The sequence below is a fragment of the Uranotaenia lowii genome, chromosome 2 (assembly GCF_029784155.1).
Source record: "Uranotaenia lowii strain MFRU-FL chromosome 2, ASM2978415v1, whole genome shotgun sequence".
In the NCBI taxonomy this organism is placed as follows: domain Eukaryota; kingdom Metazoa; phylum Arthropoda; class Insecta; order Diptera; family Culicidae; genus Uranotaenia; species Uranotaenia lowii.
The window spans coordinates 232,099,762-232,123,565 of NC_073692.1; the positions used below are offsets into that span (position 1 = coordinate 232,099,762).

Here is a 23,804-nt window from a genome sequence, read left to right on the forward strand (position 1 = left end):
ATATCTGCTGCTGGTATTGTAGAGTTTGGATCAGCTGGTTGGGAAAAAAACCACTCGTTGCTGCTGCTAATCCAAATATCAGAACATGTCGATTCCTCGCATAAATGTTTTATCGCAAACTTATAGAAGTTGAAACAAATAGATAAAATTTTGTCGGTGGATACACTTTCAAAGCTAGTGTTTTCCTGCTAATTCTCTCGGTGCGTGGGTGTATGCTTCGGGTAATCTCTGGAAGTGGTGGGTGGTGAGTGGTAATCACACGAACCTTCGCGTGGTGGACTGGAGTTTATCACATGCTGTTCGATGGTACGTGGCCTGCCATACCTGTACTCAAGGTACCAGGATAACTGTTGTGGTGGTAGAAATGGATGGTTTTCCGGAATGGACTCTTCTCAAAGGAGGCTCGGATGCTCTCGTTGGCCGGAAGTACCGAAAGGTGGATTGGTGAACCGATGGAAACCGTGAAAAGGTGCATGAAATTTAAGAATGTTCGGAAAACTTTAGTTCTTTTTAAATGATATTGCAACGGCAACATGCTCCTTTGCATAAATTCACCAGACTCATTCTGACATTGTACCGACAAAACATTAACATGCAGACTCAATACTGACGATTTTTACTGACTCATTAATGACGGTTTTTTTTTTTGACTCATTCTTACTGACTGTTATTTCTGATGGATGTTTTTCTGACATGAATATTTCTGAAGAATTTGGGATCTGACGCAATCTTATTGTGAACGTATTTTCATCCTGTCGATTTCTGGGGAGGACTTTTTTTTTAAAGGCCAGTTCTTGGAAGACATATTTGATCAGATTACCAACTACCAAAACTGAACCTTGCGTGTACATCTGTGAACTTCTCTGCATTGAACAACTGTCGTAGTGTGTAAGAGAAGTGTAAGATGTAGGAATGCAGCTGCATTCTGCTGACTAGGCCCACCTACAATCCATTATTAGATGAAATGACGGTTGAGGTGCTGCACTCTATTGAAAGCTACATGTAGCCTTGCGGTTCTGATGTTCAGTTTTAGCAATCAATGATTTAACGAGTGGTATGAAAGCATTATTTAAATTCTGACCCAAGCGAGGCTCTCCTGATCCACTTTATCAGGCCTCTCTGACTGACTTAATTCTGAATGTTGTTCTGACAAATTCGAGGCGTACCTGATCCACCGTGAACAGGCCCCTCCAAACTGAGACGTTATTCTGAATGTTTCTCTAATCATTTTCAGACACAATTCCAAAGAATCTGACATTTGTATAGCAGTTTGAATCCGCGAAAAAATAACACTAGGCAAAACGATTGATGATAAGTTGACGATATAAGGCGAATTTCTCATCCATCTCGCAGTGCAAACGTGGCTCAATGATGGGTATTACAGCTTTCGTGGATGAACAAATTGGCGTGGCAGATTTAAAAACACGAATTAACAATGTTCTAGCAATGGTACGGTCGGTTGACATCAGAATTTAAAGGAACTCCCTCACTCCACCTTTGAGTGGGTCCAAAAGTGTGCGATAACGAATTATTTGTGACAAATTGTGGATGTTGTTGTGGATTAGTTGATTGGATCACTGGGTAGGAATTGGTAGATGGGGGTGGTGCTTGATTTTGTGTGCGCTGTGGTGGACATTGTGTACTTGGTCTGAACTGGTTCACCTGTTGTTGACTGACAGATACTGGTTGAGGTTGTATGCTTGGCATAAAATGGTTCACCGATTGTTGGCTAACAGAACTTAGTCTACGACGCGTTTGTGGATAGGAGGAGGAGTATGATTGTGAGTAACTGAGAGGCCTCCAGTAGTGCACAAGTGAATGGTGTTTCTTCTGGCAGTGATGGCAGGGACCTTTAGAACAAAAGTTTGGAGTATGTCCTGGTGAAAAACAGTTTATACAAAGTCGGTGTTTAGTGACTTCTGACACACGCTTATCGATCGACCAATTCAAAAATTCCCGACATTGAAACACTTTGTGGAAAGCTTCTCCGCAGAACACACAACGTCCACGTGGGTGAGTCGTTGTTGGTCTTGATTGATTAAACTCTGACTCAGGTGCATTGGTGGATAGAAGGGATTGGAGAACTAAACATTGATCACGCAAGAAATCCATTATTTTGACGAACGTAGGAACCTCCTTCGAGTTGTGATGCGTCTCCCAATGTCGAAGAGTAACTGCATCCAGACGCATACACACCATGTGAGCAAGTAACGTTGACCAATTTTCCGGTAGCTCCCCAATTTTGCTCAACATTTGAAGATTCTTGTCGAAGTCACTGATCAACCGATTCAGCGATTCACAGTTCTCTCTCCGCATCGGTTCAATAGCGAAGAGTGCATCCAAATGGGCCTTCACAATAAGTTTTCTATTCTCGTATCTCCTTTCGAGTGCGCTCCAAGCGACTTGGTAGTTGGCAGCGGTCATTTCAATAGAGTTAATCTCCTGAAGGGCTTCATCAGTAACAGACGATCGCAAGTAAGAGAATTTGTCAATAGGAGAAAGTTGGTTGTTGTTGTTGATCAAACTTGTGAACATATCACGAAAGGTTATCCACTCTCGTATTTTTCCTCCAAAGCTGGGTAATTGAATATCGGGAAGCTTAACCCGAGACACAGCGGGGTCTTCAACCCTGGGACCTTTCTCTATTTCGGCTGGTTCCCTCATTTTAGGCCGAAGGTTAAGCAACGCAGCCTTAGAAGGGTAATAGAGCCTCTCAACTTCGGAGGCTACTTCGTCAAACTCAGCTTCACGACGAGCAGCTTGCGTTTTAACTCGTCGTTTTCGTTGTGCTTCCGACTCTTCAGTGTCCGGCCTTCTTTTCAAATCTTCGTCATCGAGGGTTACCTTCATTCTTCTCTGCACTTCGTAAAATTTACACATGGAACTATCCAAAGTGTCCAAGCGAACTTCGATCTCAACCTCATGTAGTCCTTGTTGAAATTCTTTGACAAATTCAGCAATTGACTTGATGGTTCTCCTCAACTGGCGGTCTTGCTCTTTCAGCTCGCTGAAGTCAATATCATCCATGGCCATAGCTTCGTCTTCTTGATCGAGAAACGTTTAAATTTGTCAACTTCCCAAAAACTGACTCAAATCTGACACAAAACAACTGACTTAAAAATCTTAATAAATTTCCAAATAGTAAGATTTTCAATATCGACACGGTGTAATTATTCGTAATGCACTATCAACTGCCAACACCAAACACCTTTTCTCATTACACTTTATAAATTATTTAAAGTATATTAATTTCCGACATCGACACACACTAGCCCTCGCAGCTATTGGGGGGAAATAATGTCTTACACTTGATCACTTAGATCACGGACAAATCTGACGAATTCTCTGACTTAAACTGAATGGAAATACAATTGCACTGAGTTCACTGATTCAATGCTCGAAATAAACCCACTCAATCACTCGACTCAACTCAATGTTTCACACGAATCTCGCGCTCGATTGACTGGGGGAATCAAAACGGGATAATGACTGCCAAGGTGAACAAAATTACAGCGAAATAGGACCTTAATTCAATCAAGGGTTGCACATTCCAATCACCCCAAATACCACCAGAAAAATTCCAATTGCTTCCAAAAGCTCGATATTTATTTAACCCACAATCTACACCACAAAAATCATGCACACTTCTACTTTCCTGTATGATCCAACTGATGTCCAGATCCAGGAATTTCCGACAAAATTATCCGACTCAAATCTTCTTGTTCTCCGTCCAACCTTTGGGGTAGGTCTCACATAGATGAAGCGAAATGGCGCAGAATTGCGAGATGGCGACCCAGCGATGCTGCAAACGGCTTGATGTCTACAAACTGTGATGGCGCAAGCTTCGTTGGAATCCGAGGAACCAGGATGACTCTTTCCTCAAAAACTACACGGGTCACAAAACTCACTGAGCTAGTCAATCTGGCTCGAATGGACCAAATGTTCCGGATCGTCCTTATTAAACTTTAGTGGACTGTAATTAATTATCACTAGACGATCGGAACTGAGCACAAATTTGTCCACAGCTTTCGTTCTTCTCATTTGGGGGAATTAAGGCCCAGTTTGCCTTCCTGGATAGGCAGAATAGTGGTGATATTTTCACTAAAACACTTTCGTTTCACGCGGGGAATGTAACTTTATTTTCCCTTGATTGATCGACCGACGGGGAGATGAATAATTGGGAGCCGATGTTGATGGTTTGATGGTTGGAAGGAACTGATTTATTTCGGCCTATAATCAGCTGTTGCTGTCAGCACGATCGATAGTCGATCGTGCCGAGAGGAGTGAGTTCTCGGGAGAGAACCTAACACATAATGTGGTAATGTGGTTAGGGTGGCTCGGCTTTAAAGTAATTCATTATATAATCCAAAACAATTTCCTTAAAAACTGCGGTTTAAAATGCAGGGGTTCACTGTCAGTCACAGTAGAAATTTAAAAATATAACTTCTATGAATAAATTTGACTCATAATATGGAACTGCCCCTATTCCTCGGCTCTTATTTTTCTTTATAAAAAATCACTTTTTTTATGTTTTTTTAGCTTGGTCGGCGCCGTTATTGTTCTTTTTTTATAGCGAGAGCATCATCATAGAAGAGGTTGCAAAAATCCAATGCCTATTTAGCAAATCTCTGTGCCGATAATGCGCTGAAATGTGCACTGTGCCGAAGATGATATGTTTGAAAAACCGTAACTGGCATAAGGACTCGGCTCCCAACTAAAATTATGCATGGCCACTACATTGAAGCGAAGCAAGAAAAACATTTTATGGGATTTCCTTCCTATTGGAGAATTCATCCCAGAAACAAGAAAATAAAAATATAAAAAAATACAGCGCCTGTAGGGAGAGTTGAACTCAAATCACCAACTCGATTGTCTTGCCAGTGCGACATCCTAACCAGTGTACTAATTGAGCTTCATGCAGGACGAGGGATATTTGTCATAGGCTTTCTGCCGCCGAACAATCACAAAAAAACGCACGACGGTGGCTTCCCGGCGTTTGGCCGCCTTTCAAGGTAGTCCTTTGTCTTGCGATGGTAACGGGAAAGGGAACGGGAGTGAAGGCAAAGGGAAACCCATTGAATGAGAACTGTGCTTTGCTTACTGCCTGCTATTACATACACACGCTACATATACACAGCTGCTAAAGCCGGGCAGCTTTGCCGGTGAATTGAAGGAATGTTTTTGTTGTTGCTTTTGCTACATACAAACGCACAGCTTAGCCGTGGTTGTTTGCCGGTGGATTGAAGGGATTGAATTAGAAGGATGTTTTTGTTGTTGCTTTTGCTACATTCACACGCACAGTGCTCGGTTCGCTGGCTGCCTGGTGTTGGCCGGTATTTGTTTCCATCCTTCTTCGTCTTATGATGCGATAGGGAGGGACGTGAAATCGTTTTTATTTTGTTTCTTTCAGACATACGCAATTCGGTTGACTTGGGAGGTTAATGCCGGTGGGAGCAAATCGAATCAGCACCGGTCGCGTTATCTTCTTGTACCAATGATGCTATGTAATTGACTACACGCCATTGGCACAGAGGCTGAATTTTGGGTTAGGTATCCTGAAAAAACTATTTTCAACCTTTTAAGACCCATTATTTTCACTGAGAAAATTCATAGAGGTTTAGTTTTATGTTTACAAGCATCTTGGTTATTAGAAAAACTTTATTGATGTGGGAATTTAAAAAAAAAATCAATTGCATAACCACAGAACTTATTTTTCAGTTCTTTATCGGTTGTATTTTGTATAGCAAATCTGAGAAATATCAAATTGACAAAAGGTTAGAAAAACAGCTACCTTTGAAAATTCGTCAAAAATTCTGTGTTTCGTATTTGAAAATCTAAAAACGCAAAAATGTGCCAAATTACGTAAACTCTCCAATCCTCTTTTCAAAATATTTGGTGTGACTTCAACATTTTTGACGATTCATTGATTGCAAAGCATGGTTTTTATACCACTTTTTTACATTGTTTGTGGTCATGATCTTAAAAAATTTCAAAAAATATAAAAATATGAAAAACTAGCTTAAGATGCGAGAAATTATGTCATCTTCATTTTGTAATCATTAAAATATAACTTTATTAAAATACATAAAATTAAAAATTGATTCAATGTGGTGTTATATAAATGTAGCATCTTACCCCGCTGTTCCATGATGCCCCTTTTGAAGGTATTTCAAAAACAAACGTACCGCTATGATTGCGAAAAATAAGTCTAAAAATCATTTCACTCATAATTTTAAATCACTAGAGCGTTAACATGTTTGGTTCACCTTTCAAAAGAGCACACAAAACAAAACTTTAAACACCTTTCAGGATGTCAATTCACCATAGGGTTTGAAATCGTTGCGATACATTTTCCACCAGCAGCAGCCATTAACCGGAAAAACTAATTAAACTTTTGGGCAAACACTTCTCACGAGACAAACTTTTCTTTACAAACATTACCTCGTTTCGTAAAATCCGTTCAAACGAAAAGTGGATCTAGATAACGGATGACGGTGACTGTGTGCAATTTGAACATAAATTTGATTCCATGTAAAACAAACACCTAAACACCCCCGTTTTACTCACAACCGATAAATTGCTAACACCGGTAAACAAATTAATTACACGGCGCGTATATTTAGATGATTCCAATGGAAATCGAGATTCGACTAGAGTTGTTTTCCGAATGATACAATCAACTATTCGATGGAATTTTCATTATAGGTACTATTTTCATCGTGCCGGGATACAATCCGATAACAACTCAAATTTCCCACTAAACAGAGCCAAAAGAATATTGTCATCTAACACCAACATTAAATTTGTCACATTTCCTAGAGAAAGTAAATAATACCCGAATGGCGTTGATTCATCCTACCAAAGTGGTTCCTCGTGGCTTCAAAAAAATAAACTTAATTCGAGTTTTTAATAACTGGTCTAATTAAGGGATACCATATGTTACTCTTTTAGGAGTACATGTACTCTTTTTCGATCGAGAAAAGAGCGTACTCTTCTTTTATGAAATTTTAACAAAAACGGATAAAGTACGGACGCAGGATTCCGTTATTGTTGTCCCAGGAATTGGGTCCCAAACGGCTGACGAAAACGAAGGAAGCAGGAAGCAACAAAGGTCATCAATCGACAAGCGATGGCGGAGCGAACAATAGGCCGATAACAGACGAACTTTCGGTAGCAGAAAAACACGACCGTTGTGCGCGATTAGGTTTTCAAAATGATCTTTATTGAAGCATAAATATATACAAGCATAAATATATACAGCTTATGTACAACAAATTATTTTAACATTTTGTTTTAATAAACATGCATTTTTAGTCGTTGAAACAGTGAGCGAGATAAGCGCCTTTGAGTATGCAAACAATAATAAATATGTACAAAATTCTGGTATTGTACAAGAATATCTTTAAAAAAAATATAATTGTCATGGAAGTCACATAACCTCCTAGATATGATCAGCATTTGATTGAATTGAAATATCTCGGTGCAACCTCAGATAAAACGAAATACATAAAGTAGAACACCGCCAGCTCCGGTTATCCGAGCTTCCGAGTTATCCGAGACAACTTTTTTCAAAATCCGCTTAAAAATGTGTTTTACCTTTGCAATATATTGTTAAGCTATTGAATCGAAGTTTTTGGTAATTTTAAAAAGTATATACTTGCGAGAAACGTCGATTAAATAAAAAAGGGGTCATCCATATTAAATGATCGTTGTTTTTGCTGTTATGAAATAATAATACACCAGATTGAGATGAGAAATTACACATGGGTTTTTATGGATGAAAAATTGATTTCAAGCCTCAAACTTTTAGTCAGGACGAAAACAGTCATTTATATTTATTACTCGCTGTTATAGCATATTGTCGTGAATATGTATCAGATTTAGATCAAATTTTGTTCACGAGATTTTAAGGGCCGGGAATTTGATTTCAGGTGTCTAATTTTGGATCGAGGTAAAAAAAAAGGAGTCACGCTCCACTTGGTCTAACCACTTCGCTCGTTGCGCCCCCGCTCGTCTTGTTCCTACCGGATTCGTAGCGAACACCTGTTTTGCAGGACAGACGTCCAGCATTCTCGCAACATGTCCCGCCCAGCGTATCCGGCCAGCTTTCACCACCTTCAGGATACTGGGTTCGCCGTAGAGTCGCGCGAGCTCGTGGTTCATCCTTCGCCTCCACACTCCGTTCTCCTGTACGCCGCCAAAGATGGTTCTTAACACTCGTCGCTCGAATACTCCGAGTGTACGCAGGTCCTCCTCGAGCAATATCCATGTCTCGTGCCCGTAGAGAACAACCGGTCTAATGAGCGTCATATACAGGTTACACTTACAGCTTACAGTCTTCTCGATCGCAGTTGCTTGTGGAGTCCTGGTGTCATTGTCTGCGGTCACCAGTGAGCCGAGATAGACAAACTCTTCGACTATCTCCAGCTCGTCGTAACCTTGTTATTACTGGACAATATGTGCGAAAAACAATAAGTATCAACCATCTGATGTACCTGAACAAGTAGCACGCATCGATAGAATTGGTTAAGCAATCAAAACAGCACTTGTGAGCGCTGCTTGTGTGATTTTTTGCCCGGTCGAACGCAACCTCATGTGTTCGACCCATCTGAGCTGGTTGTGGGTAGCAATGTGGCTTCTTCATCACTTACTACAATCAGCCAGCAGATGCCGGGTAAAGAATCACACAAGTAGTTTCATGCTGTCGATAAAACAATGCCCTAGCTCACATTTTCACCATCTATTCGTTTCTTCTACCCAAAGCGCTCTAGCTTTAACCTTTCCACCTATCAATTTTCATGTCTGTCTTAATTGCTCTCTAACTAGATTTTCAATTTGCCGATATGCCATAAACTTAAATAAGAAAACTAATAATTATTTTCTTAATTTTCAACTGAACGGTTGATTGCAAAATTCCTCTGTAGTATTTTGAATTTGAACAAAAAATATTTAATCGCGATTTGAAATGTGAATTCGCGACAGAATGTTTTGCCAGGGGTGTCATATAAATTATTTTTTCACTGCTTATAACAATATTGACGTTATTATGCAATGGATTGCTTTGAAAAATTGCACACGAGAGATTTGAAGGAAGGGCAAATGATTTCAAATATCAAAGATTGTATAAGAGGCCACCGAAAGGGGTTTAGCTTTTTGGCAATAATTGCGTTGTTATGCAACGATCGAGTCAAAATTTATGCCCGGGGGTTTTTTGGCACGTTCAATTGATTCCTGATTTCAAATTTTGTAGCAGACGACAGAAAAAGTGATCGCCCAATATTTTTGCAATTATTACTAAACAATGAATCCGGAAGTGCATCTGGAAAATGCTTGGCAATTGGCGTATTTAAACAAACTGTTCATGACGTATTCCAAGTTGAAAGCGAAACGGAGTTCGTATGGCATCAGCTAGTTGATATATATATATATATATATATATATATATATATATATATATATATATATATATATATATATATATATATATATATATATATATATATATATATATATATATATATATATATATATATATATATATTTATATACCAATTCATATAGGGTAAGAACACTATATATTGAACACCATCTTTGGGATTCAACACATTTGTGGCCAATAAATAAAAACAAAAGGTTTTTCTGATAAAATTTTGATAGCGTAGCTTAAGCTTATTTCTCTGCTTCGAATCGATATATTTTTTTCGTGGAAATATGTTTTGAAATTATTATTTAAGCCTATTTATTCAAAATTACTTTTGTCCCAATGATTAAACACAATGATTCAAATATTGAACAGGCAATGTTCTAATTATTGAACACGTAAACATTGAATATCATTGCATATATTCAGGGGCATTTCGCTTGATAGTATGCCTTGCAGGGGCGATTTTGGTTGAGCTAGCAGCCAAAAAACAGTTTGTTTACATTTCCAAACACCAATCGATGTTTGTTCAATAACTGGTATATGCAATTCTTTACGAAACGAGTACTGCAAGATTGAACGTTCAATAATTGAAACATTGGCGTTTTCTGTGATCCAATGATTGAACACTTTAATTTGTTCAATTTTAAGAAAATAAGGATAATAAAGGCTGCCACTCTTCCAGAAATCATTCAAAAAGACTTTGTTGAAAACACTTATATCATTATCTTAGACGTTTATTTGTCTTTTATCCAATTTTTCCCCCAATCAAAAATAGGCTGTTTTCTTCATCCAGTCGTCAAATCAAGCCAAATTTTGAACACATATTCAAGTTTCGGGGATTGTGGCTTTAAGAGTCCGAGATTCTTGATAAAAATTTGAACATAGGTAGAACATGCTTCAACAGTGGCACAACGAATTTTGATTCATTTTTCTACTGTATATTATTGTTTTAATCGGTAAACGTTTTACTAGTGTTCAATATCTGGTACCTGTTCAATAACTAGTGCTTCTACCTACTCCATTCTATTCAAGTTCTGTCTACGTCAATATCGATTGTTTAAAAGCATGCAAAAGGTTTTTACACTTTTTGTCAGGGCTTCTTCAGTTTCTAATTAATTAAATTGATTTTTTTTGGAATTGAGCATGATTTGTTATTTTTTTTATTTTCTTAAAAATATTTAATTTAAAAGAACTGTGAAAAGCAAATTGAAGTGAATAAAAACAATTTCAAAATGAGAAAAAAAAAGCGTGAAATATTCAATCACAATCATTACATTTCATAACCCTGTGATCTGGGCATATAATAAGGTCGCATTTTTCACATCGGACGTTGTATAGATTAGCTGAATTCTTATAAGAGCACTTGCTACAACTTTCTTCTTTCTTCTTTCTTTTTTCGTCTGAACATTGGGGGCTGGAGCTTTGTTGTTTTATTTATCCATTTATCCATTTATTTATTTCGCCAAACATTATAGGCTACATATATATTAGCTTAAAGCTAGGGATTACAATTTTCAAATAGACTTAATAGTAATGATTTTTCTATACATTTACTAAGTCAGGATCTTCGGTGCCTGTTACAGTAAAAACTTTTTTTCAGCTGCTGTTTGACATAGTAAAGTCTATGTTCTCATAATATTTATTGTAACTAGGGTAAGTGAGCCTTAACTTGGCATGCTCCTAATCTTGGCATGCCAAAATGCATTTTGGTGATTTTCATGTCAAACATACGCCTTAAAATGAAAAAAAAAAATAAACATCAAAGGAAATCGCATATGGAAACATTCTGCATAGCATTAGTCCACAATTGAATCCAAATGACTGCGTAATAATTTTTTTGCGCATGACAAATTGCAAATTAAATGAAGATCTTCGTAAAAAATCTTAAATGAACCTACCTTGCTAGTGCATCTGCCATCTTCGGATTGATTTTAAAAACACACTTCCGTATGGAAAAATCACTAAAAATTACCGTTGTTTGCAGCAAAACATGGCAAAAAATCTAAAATTATAACTTACTCCAAACAACGTACATTTTCTATCTAGAATTCAAGAAAATATAAACATATTTTTAGCCTAATCTTGGCATTCAATTCCACAAATAGAAGTATGCATGTATGTGTGAAAACGACATCAGCAGGCAGTCGGCAGCCGGCGGCCGTTCGTCGGCCGACGGTGCACAGTGGTCTGGAAATTGAAAAGCCGGTCGCAAGTAAAATGAATGATTGAAATAAATTAAAAATATCATGAATGTATTTTGAACTATAATCAATTTATTTATCTCTCAAGCCGACTCAAGCGTATTTGACATCTTAGTTGGAATTATAATGCTACAATTTGAGCTGCTCTTTTATGGTAAATTTCGAGAACTTTTCTTCTCAATAAAATTTACCTCTCAATAAATTAATTTACCGGTTCCGAATCCGAATTGATATCTTTGATCTCAATGTTGAAGTTACCATATCCATACCCAAAAAAAAACATTTGGAAATGAGGTTTAACGTATTTTGATTTAATTTGATTTGTATTGGAGACAACCCCCTGGCAACTTGACGTTTCCCATACAAATTGCGTGTGCCAGTTTTTTCTGGTTCTCTGGTTCTGTCAAATGGAAAATCAAGCTACTCAACATGTCGGAAGGACCCATATTGAAATATGTTTTCTGTTACTGGTTCAATAACTAAAAAAAAGTTTTGAATTTGGAACTTTTTTGCTATGTTTTATGTGAAGTGAATCTGTTTTTAAAAGTTTAGTCTAAGAAAACGAGTAGAGCGTTAATTTGTGTGTCCTACATAAGGTATAGAAGTTCTGGACTACTTTAAATAAATTACTGATATCCAGTAGTTTTTTGGGACAAGTTTACCTTCCACCGAAACTGTTGAAGACACTCAAGCACAATAAATGTGAAATACAACACAACCCTATCAATCATTAAGAGGTTGCCATAAGTTGCGATGCATATGAACATTTTAAAATAACAAAACAATCACATTATAGCAGAACTTTTGCCATTTTATAGAAAAACTGTTCCTACACAATATAGGTATAAATCGGTAGAATATTGAACAAGAATAACAATTTTGGTTAAAACTTTTTTTATTCATTCGAAAGTTATGAATTTGCCTGATTCGCACTACATTTAATAGTGTGCCCTTTCCATATGCATGACTCGGAAAGTATATAAACAAGTGGCACACATGCGACATCTGCGATTTTAAAACAGACACACGAAACTCGACCAAACTGTCAAGTTGCCAGGGGGTTGATTGGAGATGAACATTTGCTGCATATTTTATTATGATACTCTAAATATTATGTTTATTCAAAAAATAATTGCACTGAAATGTAGAAATACTATGTTGTAACGAACTTGAATTTTTATTGTTTGCAATTTCATGTGAAATCAAAAATAATATTTTGACCAAGTTTGTTTTTTTATTAAACATCACTGTGCATCCGCAGGAGGTGATTACGTTTGTTCTCTGTAGGAAAGGAATATGCGAAAGAAGCGCTGCCGAGTTTGGGTAATGATTTTGCATGAATGCGAGTGGGATGCAGCCAGGGATGCCAGGTGTTGAGGATAAAAAATCTGGGCAATTTTGAAAAAAAGTATGTGTGTGTCTGTGCACAAGGGAGATCACAAATTTGGTACTGAACCTGAATTTTGACGATGCGTGTGAGCGGGGGGGGGGGGGGGGGGGGGGTGTAGGTCGAGTTAAGAACTATATAACTAACACGGTTTCCTACCACGTAGCATGCCGATCTTATTAACAAAAAATAAGTTTAATGAATGATTGATCAAATACCCATGCATACAAGCTTGATTTACAGTCTAATCTGGCACTTACGGATCAAATCCGATGATTTCATCACTCAATTCCAAAAGTCTGTAAAATCTGGGCACTCTGAGCAAAAATCTGGGCAAAATCTGTGTCTGACCAATATCTGGACGAAGGGTCAAAAGTCTTGGTTTTACAGACAAATCTGGGCACCTGGCAACCCAGGATGCAGCTTGAATTTCAACCAGCTTTTGAATTTGCTGTTCGCTTCCATTGCCAATTGTTTCCAAACGAATGAGTGAGATGCAATCTATTTCTATCAGGCTGGCTGGAGTGAGCGAAAGTTTGTCTTGTTTTGCTATCCCGGTGTACGCAAACGATTGCTAGAAAATTTCTAAGGGCGACATTTTAAATATGGATGATTCAAAGAATTGTTCGCTGACTTAAGTTTTAGCTGCAGCTTGCTTCTTGCCTCGATCATAACGGTTTTTAAAATGTCGGTCCTCCTTTTATGGGAGTGGAATAAAAAAATATGAACATTTACTATCTTATGTTAGCCTGTTAACTTCAATGGAAACAGATATATGTATCATGATTGCATGTTAAGGATTATGCAAACGATTTGTTTGCTTGATTAATGAACATATTTATGTTAACCAATGCAATAGTTTGGAACTTATAATAGAAATTATAAACACACAATACCTGAAATAAACAAGTAAAGCCTTTTTACGTAAGATTATAATTCTACATACAGATATCAATTATAAAAATTGATTGACATTTCGTACTTCCGACTTTTTGAAAACAATACAGAACATTGATGTGCTTCCTTTCGGGATATTTTCAATGAATTCGGGGGGGGCTGTTGTTGTGTTAGTGAGGCAAGTTTTTCTTAGAGACGGAACTCGACGGAATTTAAGGAACTCATAAAGGGCCAAAATACGGCGCGGGGGCTACAATAAGGAGCATTTCAATCAAAAGTTTGATCAGGTTTATCTCAAATTATCAACCGCTTTCAAGCAAAGACATATTTTTACTGCATTTCAGGCTAGTAAGCAATCATATTTGTCGAAGGACTTTTGAAGGTACACATTACAGGAAGACTACAATCATGGGAAATCTAGCCAACCATGCCTTAGGGGCCAAGATTGGGTACATTTACCCTATACATTAAACAATTCATTGGACTATATTTTCCATAATCAGTTCGAGTAGAGGTTATAAAGAAAAGATTTCTTGTTCTTAAATGACGGCAAGGACAATAAAAGTTTAATTGATTTAGTAGATATGCAGACTGAACGCGCTGATTAATTATGTCGTTTACGAAACAGATTGCAGCAAACTCTCTTCTTACACTCAATGTTTCTATGTTTATAAGCAGGCAACGTGATTCATAGCTAGGTAATTGGCTCTGAGACCATCCTAAATTTCGTAAAGCGAATAGAACAAATTGTTTCTGGACTGATTCCAAACGGTTTTTTTGTGAAATTTGAAAAGGCGACCACACAACGCTACAATACTCAAGAATGGATCTAACATAGGGTGAATGTACCCGACCTTGGCACCTAAGGCATGGTTTACCCTTTTTTTCGACATTCCTACCTTCCTGTTGAGTGCAGCATATATCATCCTTTGAAGAATTTACTTGCTAACTTGCTTAGAGTTCAACAAAAATATGTTTTCTCTATGGAACTTTCATAAATGTGAGTAAAATGCATGCAAAGTACTCACTGCGGTGCTCCAATTACTTGGCCGCCGTACCAATTGTTTGCCGTTTCAATGATCCGATTCTTGGCCACCAGCAAAGTGCAATAGATCTTTACCAACAATGCTCAAATGACAGTTAACAGAATCGTTGGCTATTCTGAATATAAGGCCACTGACAGAATGACGTCAGCTGAGTGTAAAGTTCTATGCGACGATGGAACACCGGGCTTCACTCATACAACGAAAAGGCTTTTGAAAACATTGATGAAATTTGGTTGAAAGGGAAGCACGAAAAAAGCTTTCATTTCAAAAAGTCGGAAATCCAGAAATTCCGCAATGCGATTGTGACACATAGGGTTTTTTTCACTACCAAACAGCTGTCTTCATATTGTGCAGTTTGGCTTCATAAAGTAAGAAATTGAAAAATTTCTTGAATGGTATTTTAAAATTTTGCCCTTTTGAATTTGTTAGCTGAGATTATGAGCTTCTAGCAAAAGCCATCTCGAATGCCCGGGGCGTTGCGCAGTGGTTTGACACGCCACATAGATGTTAGAATATTAACCTTGCTAAAACATTTTTTTTTTAATTCGACCCACATCAAATATTTTAAGGAATAATTGGAAAGCAAACGATATTTTCCTGAACTTCCAACTTCTGTTTCGATGAAAAAAATTAGAACAAAAATCCAAAAACTTAAATCTGAGTAGGTATATGGTTCCCAAGCAAAAGAAAACGATTCCAAAACTCAATTAATTATGTATTCAATATACTAAAGTCATAAATTGCCATCGATCTAACAATTTTTAGATAAGAAAAGCATCTTAAGTCTTGTGAGATGCTTAATTCAATTTAGTTTTTTTTTAATATTTCGAACCACTGTGTTCTGTAGGAGACCACGTGGCTTTTGCTTGGCAGACTGCAATGGAAATGCTGTTTGCACGCATACCAATGTACCTTCAATTCATGGTTCCCAAATAGCAATTTTTGCATTTTCAATGCTCGGATATGACTTTTAGTTAGTCGAATCACTAATGTTCTCCAACTTATTTCGAAGCTTAAGTTGATAGCAACGGTCTTATCATACAACCCAATTAGTATGAAAACATTTGTGCGTAGTTTTAAATGAAGTTTTAGGGAAAATATCAGCCCAAAAATACCTCTTTAATGAACATGTATTTTTTCCAGCTTCCAACACTGGTGGTGTATTTCGATTGAAGTTGCATGCCAAGAAAAAGAACAAAATTAGTTTTAAATTTTTATTAAAAACCTAAATAAATTTTCACTCTTTAGTCTTTCTAGTATTTTTAGATTTTTTGCCGAGTTTAACTGTAAGCATGAGTATTTATTGCAAATTTGTCAAATGAATGTCCGCGTTTGAAATCGCATGTGTATTTAACAGTTGCACTAGAAAGGTGAGTTCATCTGATTTTCATACGGTGATTTCCAACATAATTTCTTCGGATGCAGATCGAAAAAAATTAACTTCTTTATTAAAGTACAAACAATCAAAAAATTCGGTATGCTCAGATTTGAAACAAATTATTCTCTTCGCAATGAAAATATATTCAAAACTATTAAGCTCCATTTGGACCTGAAAAACATGAAAAGGCATGTTGGCATGCCAAGAAAAGGACCTTGCCAAAATAGGGCTCACTTACCCTAAGCTGAGTACAATGTTTTTATTGTGTATGGGTGTTTGAAATTATAACTAAAACGTTTTATAAATGCTAACATACTGTTCGATTTTTGAATTATTGAGTTATAGTGATCTAAAAGGTTAGTTTTGAGTCCAATATAACTCCAAGGTCTCTAATCTTCTTGACTCTCTCGACAGGATCATCCCCCAATTTGACAATTTCATATGACTGACATTTTCTTCTGGTAAATACAATATTTGAACATTTTGCCACGTTAAGTTTGAGCAGGCTTTTAATGCACCATTTGTTGAATACATTAACTTCGTTTTGAAAGATTCTGAAGTCTTCTTCGCTATTTACTTTCATATAAAGCTTCATATCATCAGCATAAATTAGCACATTTGACTGCTTGAGAAGACAAGTTATATCATTTACGTATAAAATAAATAATAGGGGGCCGAGATGGGAGCCTTGAGGCACACCAGAAGTAACGGAGATACTTTTTGAAAGTGAACCATTAAATCCAACAACTTGTGAGCGGTTCGTTAAATAGGACCTTATCCATTTCAGTAGGTGTGAACTGAATCCTTGTTTATTTAATTTAAAAATTAACATGGGGATGTCAATTCTGTCAAAAGCTTTACTGAAGTCCGTGTATAAAGCCTGTACAGAATTACCGTGATCCATACAGCTAATAGCTTCGTCCCATACGCAATCACTTTCTTAACTGTAGTGACGGAGTTAGTTGCTGAGATTTAGCGAGTAAACGTATGTCAACGTGCTACTCAGTTTGTGATTGACATTTTACAGTCATTTATTATCACAGAAAATGGGTACCGTGATATTTAGTAAAGTACGTGTTTACATTCATGCACACGTGACTGTGCGTTAAAATAGAATAGGAAATAAAAAGGCGGGAAAATCCTTGCTCTCTGAAATATGTTGCAGTCGTTTTATGGGCTATCAAGTTAGCAGCTCGACTATATAACAATAATATGGAGATTTCGCTGTTGCCAGGTTAGATGAGAAATAACAACCTTTAAATATCAACAACCGGCATGGAAGCGAAATTTTAGCAGGCTGTCATCTCAATGGTAACCAATGATATTGAATATTTACTATGCTAGCTTTCATTGAGAATCAAACATAGAGGATTATGAGCCTGCTGATGATCGCTGATTGTGGCTCGCGGTGCATAGTTGGAGTTTTGGAAAGTGATAATGATTGAAAAAAAAAAACAGTAGCCATCTTCAACTTTATCAATTTTTCCCAGCTCTGGTCACAAGTGCTTTTCCCAAATCGGTTAAAAACAGTCTACTTCTATTTTTTTTTAACATTCCAGTTAAGGTTGATAGCAGTGAAAACGATAAAAGCGTTTATGGCGGAAACGTCTAAAATGTTGTAGAACAAACACACTGGCCACCTATTTATTTACCGTTTTGACCTGTAAGTTCCAACCATCTCGTCAAGCAGATCAACTCTTCCTTTGTTTTTGTTATACAGCTTTATGATGTTTGGTTTGGGGTCTGCTGCAAGGTTCTTAGATACACTAGGTTCCCCGACTTTCACAGTAAGTAGGCGAGAAGTGAGCGGGGCTCTCAATGAGTTTGTTTATTTTTTGCTCAGCTTTTCTGGGGTTTGTTGGTAAACAAACTTCATGAGTTCCGTATAGTTGCATAGCCTACATAGCCAAAATGGCTGAATCGGGAATTCGTTATTCGGGAACACCTCCTGAATATATACCCACCTTGGTCTGCTGATGTTTGTGTCTCCTTTCTAACATTGTGAGTGCTGAGCATAGTAACCATTTTGTTTTATTTTTGGAATCTATCCAACCAAAGTAGCCCCGGCAATAGGCGATGGAATCGCTGCTGAATTTGGCTGATTGTTTTGCATTGGTGCAAGTGGGATGCAGCTAAAATTTCACCCAACTTTTGACAGATCTTACGCTTATTTCTTAAGGAGAGAAAAAATAACTTTTCGATTCCATCGCCCATTGGATCAAAAACATATTCCGAAGTGTGCACTTGTTTATTTTTTACTGACAGAAATATTGGAGGAACTTCTTTTCGATTTTTCCGAATAGTGCCAACCAATGTCGTATTCTGTTTTTTCAGATCTAAAGCCAAATTATATGATGTAAAAAAATTATCAGTGAACACACATTTTCCGGTGAGTCCTTCTATCAATCGCAAAACAACGTTTCTTCTTAGGTCTCGTTCAGGCTTACCGTTTCGGTTTCAACTTCAGCGTTAAACAGATAACTGGTTTGTGAATCACAGAGACACCAAATTTTTATGCCGTATTTAAATGGTTTTGATGGTACAATATATTGTGTAAATGGACATCTTCCTTTGAACGGAACAAGCTGCTCGTCAATTGTTTTTCTCTTTCCAATTTGTCGTCGAAACGAAGGCATTCATTAATAAGCTTGAATTTATTTATGGTCATTGTTGCCCGGAAAATTGGACGTCCTTCTGTATCATTCCATAGCTCTTCTAAGCTTTCTCCACACGATTTATACACTCCAGCTAAAAGAAGAAGGCCATAAAATGCTCGAAGAGTTTCCGTGTCGATTTGTTCCCATTTTTCTTTGTATTTTCTATTTCCATATAAATAAGTCATATTTCCGACTTCATCTTCCCATGGTTCAATAAATAAGATGAATGCAGTTTTTATATCACTGACTCTCGAAATAGCAAATAGCGTCGGTCCTAAATAAAAAACAAAACTAGAATAAGGTTTCTTATTGACTGATATAAGTTTATCTGAATTGAACGAAATGTATCAAAAATTCCAAATATTGTCACCGGCACTAAACTTAAGGGGGGGGTAGGGTCTAACGGGTATAAAAAAAACACCATTTTCTCGATTTTTTTCTAGAGCGATCGTTCAAACAAATGTATTCAAATTTTTTGCATTATACAAAGCATTGTTAAAAGAACATTTAGTATTTTTTTCGTAGAAAAATATTGAGAAATGAGCCGGTGACGGAGCACTTTCGAGGATGCCTTTTAGAAAACAGGATTTGCGGTGGACACTGTATCTCAGCACAAAATCATCTGAAGTCAAAAAATCAGAGCAAAATATTTTTAATAGATGTTTTTCTGGACCCCAACGTTTTTATTTAACTTAAAAAAATTTGTATGAAATTTTTGTGGCTGTTTGAAGTTAAAACTACGATTTTTCACGAAAAAATCCGCCATTTTTCACCTGTAAAATCTCCCCAAAGTAAAAAAAATGAAAAAACAAAAACGTTGGGGTCTGGTATTTTAGATGTAGAAAATATGTTCCAAATTTTAAGGGAATCGGATAAGACGTTTTCAAATGACGATGTCCACGGACTTTAAAAATGTGCATTCGAGAAAAACGCGTTTGAAGTTTCTGCTCTTGCTTTCTTGCAGTATAAGGTAGGAGGAGATAAAGGCCTATAACTTCTATAGTTTTGCTTCAATTGACTTGAAAATTTGACACAACATTCTTGTAATGTTTTACAATAAGAAAATAAAAAAAATAAAAGTGTTAGACCCTACCCCCCCCCCCCCCCCCCCCCTTAAAATTGAGTTTTTAAGAAAACATGATTAATTTATTATTTTATTGTACATTCAAAATTTAACAAATTTAAAACTGCAGTTACTTCAATATTTTTTCTAATAAAATGGTTATTTATATTTTGTTTATATATAACTAGCTGACCCGTTGTGCTTTGCTACACCTTCCGGAAATAAATGTAATTTGTAAAAATTTATTCAAATTTAGATTTTAGAGAGCATTTTTTTACATCAAACCTCATCATACTTCAGAACCAACAACTTTGAAATGAGAGCTGCAGCTGCAGTTCTGAATTGCAATTCAAAGATGGTATATATTATTTACTGAAACTGAAACTCGTTTTTCAAGAACTGAAATTGGTACTCTGTACCCAAAAAAACCTTTTTAAATATGGTCCCTTCTTTGAAAAGCTCTTTATCTTAAATTTACATGGGAGCTCTCCCATCTTTTTCAATTTTGTCCCCCACACTGCTTGAAGAAGGTAGGCAAATTAAACGGGCTCGATACCCAAACAGCACTTATCATGGTAATGAAAAATATATTAAATTAGCTATGTATAAATACAGTGCAAATTTCTTTTTTTTTTTATAAATTTACTACGGTAAAAATATAAATATTTAAAAAAATATCAGTTGCACCACTAAATAAGTTCTCAGCGTTTTTTTTTATTTTCTCTTTGAAAGTCAAATATTCAAAAATGTTGGCAAAAACAAATTTCTAAGTTTATATATGTCCCGCATATTGGGGCAAGTGTCAATTCAAAGCTTATTTACAGATGCGTCAGAGAAATGGCTTTAAAATAGATTTAATACGAATTCCTGCTTTTTGTTCTATCAAGTTTCACTGATATATCTGCAGTATTCCTGCAATATAAATTTATGTTTGTTACTCCACTTTTAACGAATGCTGTTTAAAGGGAATGACCTTCATTTACAAAGACATTTAAGAATTTTCAATATCCGCTTGAGTTTCAACATTCGGAATATCCCTTCTGGTCTTTCCAACATATTGAATCATTTTGAAGATGAATTTCTTAAAAGTTCGACGTTTGCCCTTGCCCCACCGTGTAAGTTGACAGAAGGGAATATTGTTTTTAACACTTTAAGGGTATACTAAAAAAATTTCTTTAAATTTTTGCGTCCAGTTGAATATCAGTTCTAAAATCTCGCTTTTCAAAAACGAAGCGGATCAAAAGTCTTTTTTATGCAGCCATGTAACACAAAAACACTTTTCATGTTAAGTACGTACTTGAATTGGTATGTTAGCAAAAAGTACGATGGTTATTTCAGAATTATTTAAAATAAAAAGCTCCCATTTTCATTTCTAAATTCGTTTTAGTTGTGTATTTGGGCCGAAGTAACAATTTCTAGAAGAAAACATAATTTTTAATTTTTTTAACAGAAAAAGTTGAACGTTTGAACATGTTCTAATGTCCCTTGAATGAAAAGTCGAATGCTACCTACATTAACACGAACTAAATATGGAAGTATTTTTGCAAATCTTTCAATTGGTTTTGATTTGATTGATAAAATACCAATCCGTGTCACATCTAGGCGTCATTTATTACCACATGCTGTGTACAAATCAAATAAGCAAGAAAAAAAACACATCTAAGTTGCATATCGCCCCCACGTGTTTGAGAAACAGGCGCCTTATTGTTAAATTTTCCAGCAATCAATGAACAGTGTGCTTTGGTTACTATCCTCTTGCGACGACGTTTGCTCGCCCATGGAGACGAAAAACAAACCCCTCAAAGAAAATATGCTTAGTTGAGAAATACGCGCCAAAATATTCCTACTGATCAGTATGCTATGCCTGGGTTACTTTCCTTTTGCGACGTTGGCTCGCGACGCCTCGACCATAGAGACGAAAAACAAACCGCCCAAAGGAAAAAAAAATCTCAAGAAAATGGATGTCATGACTTTTATTTGATTCGAAAAACTACAAATTTTGTATGGAAGCCACCCCTCCCTTAAGTCGGATGGAGTTTTGACTATTACAGAAACCATCCCCGGCCTCAAAAACCCTCAGATGCCAGTTTTGACGATGATCGGTTCAGTAGTTTCCGAGTCTATAGGGAACAGACAGACAGACAAACATTCATTTTTATATATATATATATATAGATGTGCTTATATAAAATTCATAAACGAACGCTATATAATATTATACATTATTGATTATCGAACAAGTAAAAAAACGAACACAAATCTCAATGAAACTTGAAGTACCTCTAAGAGATCCATTTTTTTCACACTAAGCGTACAATTGTCCAGAATATAAAGGCTACTATCTTATAATTGCTAAAACCACGAAGCTACAGAAAGAGTAGATACTATGTCTGCCATGACCGAGATTCGATCTCATGATCATTGGCTTAGAAGACTTGAGTTCTATCCACTATGCCAAGGTCGCCGGTCATAAATGTAAATTCTGATTAAGCTTACCAGGTGATGATTTTTTGTTTCTCTCACAACATTATTCGCATCTAGGTTTCGAAAGCCACACACACCTAATTCCAAATTTACAAATTTTGAACGCAAGCGACAATGAATAAAATAATTTCGACTATGAAACAATGACACGCATCAATTCTACCTGGTGCATTTTGTTTGGCTCTCGTTCTGAACCCAATGGACGTTCTACTTGTGGTTCTTGAAATTCAGGAATTAATTTACATTTATAATTTTCATATTTTTGTGAAATCCCACAGCGTAAATTGTTGCACCTCACTAGAATGTAGATTAAATTTGCTTTCCAACGAATATACTATTGATTGGTCCAAACAAAGCAAAAGCACTGAAAATCCGGGTGTAACTTGACGATGTACCACAAAAACAGATAAAATTTCAATTTGTAAAAAAGTCGCGCAAAGTAGTCAACTTTGAAAATTTCCCGTTAATTCAATTTTTATTGCATCAGAAATCTGAAGACAACAAAATGTCAGAATTAGAATAAAATTTGTAATGATATTTTTCCCAAAACTCTACCACCGTTCAAACAGTTTTTACTAGCAATCTAATGAAAAGTAGGTTTTTCAGTCCACTTTTTTGAACTTTTTGTGACCATTTCTTTAAAAAAAATTTAAAAAATATATTTCTTGGCTTCTTGATGTAGACATTAACTTCAGTTTTCATATGCATAGAGCAAATATTTTTTGGACTATTACACGTTATGAACTAAAGCACTTTTCCTGAGGCATGTTTTTCGGATTTTTTTCTTTCATGCTGAATAACGAGAAAACTATAAGCTTTAACTATTAATAATGTTCTAAACATATTTTACTGAAATTACAAGGTTTCTAGTGATATAAGTAATCGGTTAGATATAAAAAGAGTTATGACGATTTTAGCTTGGAGTGTCAGTGCTGATTAGGGTAATGCTGATTAGGGTAGTGCTGATTAGGGTAATGAAATCTAATGCGGATGAGTGTTAATTACTAAAATTTATTTATTCGGCTTAAATTTTCTGAGCGCAATCAAGTATTTTTATGTAGGAGAACATCCACGGTTCAGGCATTCTTGATGCGCTAAGGTACTACAAACCCAGCAAACATAACATCGCATAAGAAATGTCAGCTCAACTCGTTAACACGTTATTGCGAATCGTAATTCCTACCAAACCAAGTAAATGATCGTAAAAATGGTTAGTAAAAGTCTACCGACTCGTATTGACAAAAGTCCGTCATGTTTGCAAATTTGG

General features: G+C 36.4%; 1 protein-coding gene across 1 annotated transcript; it reads right to left on the bottom strand.

The window, feature by feature from the left end:
- Positions 1 to 1,440: 1,440 nt before the first annotated feature.
- Positions 1,441 to 3,033, bottom strand: LOC129742395 (uncharacterized). Its single transcript, XM_055734294.1, has one exon. It carries the CDS (start codon positions 3,031 to 3,033, stop codon positions 1,441 to 1,443), a length of 1,593 nt encoding a protein of 530 aa, XP_055590269.1.
- Between the last annotated feature and the right edge of the window lie 20,771 nt (positions 3,034 to 23,804).

Excerpts from the sequence above, each read along its gene's own strand:
- LOC129742395 (XM_055734294.1), bottom strand. The coding sequence starts at position 3,033 with ATGGCCATGGATGATATTGACTTCAGCGAGCTGAAAGAGCAAGACCGC.